The sequence below is a fragment of the Eurypyga helias genome, unplaced genomic scaffold (assembly GCF_000690775.1).
Source record: "Eurypyga helias isolate BGI_N326 unplaced genomic scaffold, ASM69077v1 scaffold767, whole genome shotgun sequence".
Classification (NCBI taxonomy): Eukaryota; Metazoa; Chordata; class Aves; order Eurypygiformes; family Eurypygidae; genus Eurypyga; species Eurypyga helias.
Window position 1 is genome coordinate 113,917 of NW_010259543.1, and position 4,669 is coordinate 118,585.

At 50.1% G+C, this 4,669-nt stretch overlaps 1 protein-coding gene across 1 annotated transcript in view; it reads right to left on the reverse strand.

The window, feature by feature from the left end:
* Nucleotides 1-4,666, reverse strand: part of ASB1 (ankyrin repeat and SOCS box containing 1) — a gene marked incomplete at its 5' end in the record, with an annotated part of 9,360 nt that extends 4,694 nt beyond the window's left edge. Inside the window, 3 exon segments of the mRNA XM_010154667.1 lie at nucleotides 2,311-2,383; nucleotides 2,386-2,597; nucleotides 4,527-4,666. Coding sequence (XP_010152969.1) covers nucleotides 2,311-2,383; nucleotides 2,386-2,597; nucleotides 4,527-4,666 — 425 coding nt within the window.
* Nucleotides 4,667-4,669: the final 3 nt, after the last annotated feature.

Consider the following 4,669-nt stretch of genomic DNA (forward strand, 5'->3'; position numbering starts at 1 on the left):
CCCCCGCCCCCTTATTGTGATTAAAATTCCCAATGGAAACCCAAAATTCAAATCAAAATTCAAAATTCTGCTTTTATCACAGTTAAGCATATGCCCGAGGCATTGGGGCGATTTGTCAGATCTCCTTTTCATCATTTTAAACGTGGCAAAAGGATCCTCTCATCCTCAATACAGCCCTCCATTACACTGCAAGTACGACGCAAGTCCTGTCCCACGGCAGCATGGTCACATCACAAGCTGTTAGGAAAGTAATCTATACCCCGGCAATGAAACCATAAATATTTCCACCCACCTTCTTATAAAAGGGATCACCATTCCACAGCTATGTGTGTATTTACTATTAATGGATACAATTTCACCTATGGGCTTGGTTAGCTGGTTCAGCAATTGTGGTAAGATTCAGGAATCCTGATTGTGCTACAATACGATTTAAAAAAAAAGAACCAGGTGATGTTTAGACACCTGCAGCAAGCCTGACTGGGCTGGGCTTTCTCTTCAGGACACTGAAGCTCTCTTGAGCTGAATATGCTGAAATATTTCCTTGCATCTCAGTAAAAGTGTCTTCCTCTTTGCATTCCTCCTGCCAAATCCTTTAAATCAACGTTTTAAAAAAATCTCTGAGTGAGCTTTGTAATGTTAGACTGCATTTTAAAGTAAGCAACATGGAACAGATCTGTGAAATCTGTACTCGGAGATATTTGAAATTTTGGGCAATCTGACAATTTGGTATTAGCTTAGCAGCCTTGGGAGAGACATTGTCTAATAAAAAGATATTGGACAAACTCCAGTTAATTTTTAATCCTGAAAGTTTTCCAAAAATCTTGCTTTTAATATTGCTGGCAAGGTATCCCAAAGAGTAGACACATAAATCACTGCATCAGCTCTCCATGTGCTGCTGAAATACCATTTGCTACATTTCACCCTGCCTCAGTGGATGTATCAGGGGAGGTAACAGGAATGCAGCACGTGAGCTGAACCCTGTACCAACAAGCATGTGGCGATGGGGATATCCTCCTTTCAGCTTGCTGAGAAAGGAGCGAGAGGGCGGGGGAGAGAGGGCTGTCTCCCCTTCTTTCTACTTGGCAGCCTCCTTAAAGCTGCATTTGTATGAAAATTTGTATGAAACTTCCTCACAAGCAGAAAGGAAAGGAGAAAACCCTCAAGTATTTTGAAATTTTTCTATTCATATCCTGTTTGTTGTTATTTTCCAGCATCTTTCAGCTTGCTGAGAAAGGAGCGAGAGGGCGGGGGAGAGAGGGCTGTCTCCCCTTCTTTCTACTTGGCAGCCTCCTTAAAGCTGCATTTGTATGAAAATTTGTATGAAACTTCCTCACAAGCAGAAAGGAAAGGAGAAAACCCTCAAGTATTTTGAAATTTTTCTATTCATATCCTGTTTGTTGTTATTTTCCAGCATCTGTGGTCATCGAAGGGATTCCTTGGAGGGTGTTTCTGTGTGAATCCAAATAAACTTTCTTCTCTTTTACTATTCCTTTCTACAACCTACATCTTCCCCTTATGATCCCTTATTATTTGGTGTCAACGGCCCGTATAGTTGCTCAGCACGGTCCCTTATACAAAAAGCTTCTAATTCAGGAGAAAGGAAGGATCACGGCATGCCACGGAGGAAGCAACTCAAATCTGCACAGCCTACTGCTAGACCTCGAGCCCACTCACTGCTGGTGCTGCTGATGAAGTTCCCAGAGGGATTGGAGGTCTCCAGCCCCCCACCACCCAGCTGAGCTTACTGCTCATCACCTCGTTGTGAGAGCCGTCACTCCCCGTCCCACATGCCACTCCTTCAACGGAGCTGCGCGTGAGGTGTCTGGCAAGGGGAGACTAAATTGGATGCCACGGAGGGTGCCGTGGTGATGGGCAAACGCCACGCAGCCAAGAACAGCGCCAGCAACGAGCATCTCTCCTCCCAAGGACAGAAAATGGTCACAGCAGCAGAGCTACACAAAGGAGAGATGTGTTTCCAAACAATTTTTGGAATCACAGTGGGGGATCCACCACACTGGTAAGTTCAGCCAGGGGGATGGAAGTGGGAGGGAAGACGGTCTGTAAGATTTGGCTCCGAGTAGTGGATAGTGGGCTCAGAAACGGAGGCTCCTTGCCTGGGCTTCATCTTAGGAGAACCAGCACAGGAGTCACACGGCAGGATGCAGACCTGTTGCCAGAGCCAAGCGATGGGGGGACACAAGGATGTCTCTCCAAGCCCCGTGGGGGAAAGATTCCAAGGAAAGAAAAGAGGGAGGTAAAGCCACCCCTGTCCTGTCCACAACCACCTCCAGCCTGCTCCCACGCCCTCACCTGATCAGCTCCCAGAGGATGTCTGCCCGGCCCACGCGTGCTGCATGGTAGACAGGAGTGCTGCGGTGGTGCAAGCCCCGGCTTCCAGGAGGATCTTGGCACACTCGAGGTGCCCGTTGACCACAGCTACGTAGAGAGCAGTCTGCCCCTTCACGTCCACCAAGTCGATCTCAGCCCCTTTGCGGAGGAGGAAGTCGACGCAGGGACCGTGGCCGGCGGTGGCGGCGATGCGCAGCGGTGTGCAGGGCAGCCAGCCGCAGCACCACACCGACTTCTCGTTGATCCGGCTGGCATCGGGGCGGTGGGGGGAAAAAGCATTGGGTCAGAGAAGCCCTACTGCCACCTCGCACCACCCCACCTCCCCCAGACCCTGAGGAGGATGCTGGTGAGCCCAAACTGCTCCCTTGAAGCTTTTCCTACCCATTTTTGGCACTTTGTAGCAGCCCTGAAAAGCTCCTGCCAAGAGGTGCTGCATGTAGGCAGACAGAGACTACGGCATGTGCCGGGGTAGTGCCTGGAAGACGGGCTTTATCGCAGCTCTGCTGTGTCTGGAGCTGCATATATGCACAGTGAGGGACAAACCCTATCTCAAAACTTGTCAAAATTACCAATAGAATGAATAAGATACTCCCTACACCCTTTTTACAGGGAGATGTCCCAAATCAACAGCGACCAGGGGCGGGGACCACAACCATTTAACTCAAGCTGCTCCAGAGGGGGCAGAAAGTCACCAAAGCAGCAGGGAAACAGCAAGAGGACACAGAAGGAGGGGAGCAGTGTACAGGAATGCAGGTATACACACATATCGCACGCAGCCAGGCACCATGGGATGGCATAAGCACACATCCAGGGAAACTCAGCCCTGCCAGCAAGGCGCAAGCTTGGGAGGAGCAGCCATCCTGCACTGAACAGCCTAAGTAGGCCATTAGCATCCTTGTGAAAGCCTTTTCCAATTTACTGAGAGATGGCTAGCTGCTGCTTAGATCCCCTCTGAAATAACCTATATAAGTTGTCGTGCTCATCCAGATCTCAGATTAGCCCTACAAACCTCAAACATCCAGACATCACTCCCAAATTCTCTGTGAATCCCCGTGGGTATCACCTTCAGCATGAATGCACAGAGGGAAAGGGATTTCTTTAAGGCCAATGTAGGCTGGTGAAAGTGCTCTTTAGCCAGCACAGCAGTGGATTTGATCCTCTAGCTCACTCCATGCAGGCCCATGCAACCGGTACTGAAGATAGCAGGTTTTTTTACAGAGCGTTTACAGAGTTTGCTAGGAGAGCAATGCCACCATAGGGTTTGTTTTTTTTTTCAACCATGTTTTAGGAAGAGGGGTAGTACAAACCCCACATCAAGACCTCAGCTGTCAAGTCTTATGATAAAAGTGCTTCCTTTAGCCTCTGAGGTTTGGGTATCCCCACCAAATTCAGAGAAGTCGCTTCTCTGCTCACTCCACCACCTGTGTGAGAGTGCTGTGAGTCTAACCCTCTTTCTCCTGTCAAGCTTTCCTTTTTCCTGCAAGGAAGAATGCCTGGCCCTGCTGCCACAGGGTTCCCACATGGCACAGGGCAAAAATAAGGCAAAAATCTCAGACCAATGGACCCGAGAGCCCTAGGTGGCAGAAAGAGGGGTTGGCTCATTCTCATTTTTGCTGAAAGGACACCTTTTTTTTGAGGCTGGGAGACGTTTTGCACTCTAAGCAGCTTTCTCCATGGGGCAGGAAAATTAATTAACTATCCCCACAGTCACAGACATAGCACTGGGCAGATTTTGTAACACAGGGTGTCTCACATTTATATTCGCTTGTAATCCCTTTTGTATGTTTTTCCCATTATACGGCGGCTCCTATTTTCGTGGTGTTACATTTCCACCCTGATCCAAACAGAGCTCGTGCGCAGCCACCGCACGTTCGAAGTTTACCTCCTGGGAGACATGGGGGGGATGATTTTGGGGGCATAGTCCCCAGGATTTGGAGGGATGATTTTGGGGAGCTTTTTCCCACCCTGATACCTCTCCCATAAAAAGGGAGGAGGATGGGGGTCTCCAAAAGGAACCGGCTGTGGGGATGCTGAGGGTCCAGCGGCCCCAGGGAGTCACAAAAGGGGCCCGGCGCCCCCAGGGAGTCACTAGCCAAAATCCCTGGTTTCCCCCTCGTCCCCCGTGAGGGTCTCCAAGGTCGGTGGAGGGTGAGGGCAGGGCGTGAGAGCCCCCTCACCTTTGGAAGCTCTCCTCTTGCAGCAAGCTCTTGAGGGTGGGCAGGTCCCCCACGTAGGCCGCGTCGTGCAGCCGGGTGTCCTCGCAGTGCTCGATGGGGTGGTCGCAAAACTGCTCCCGCAGCCACTCCTTCAGGTTCCGACC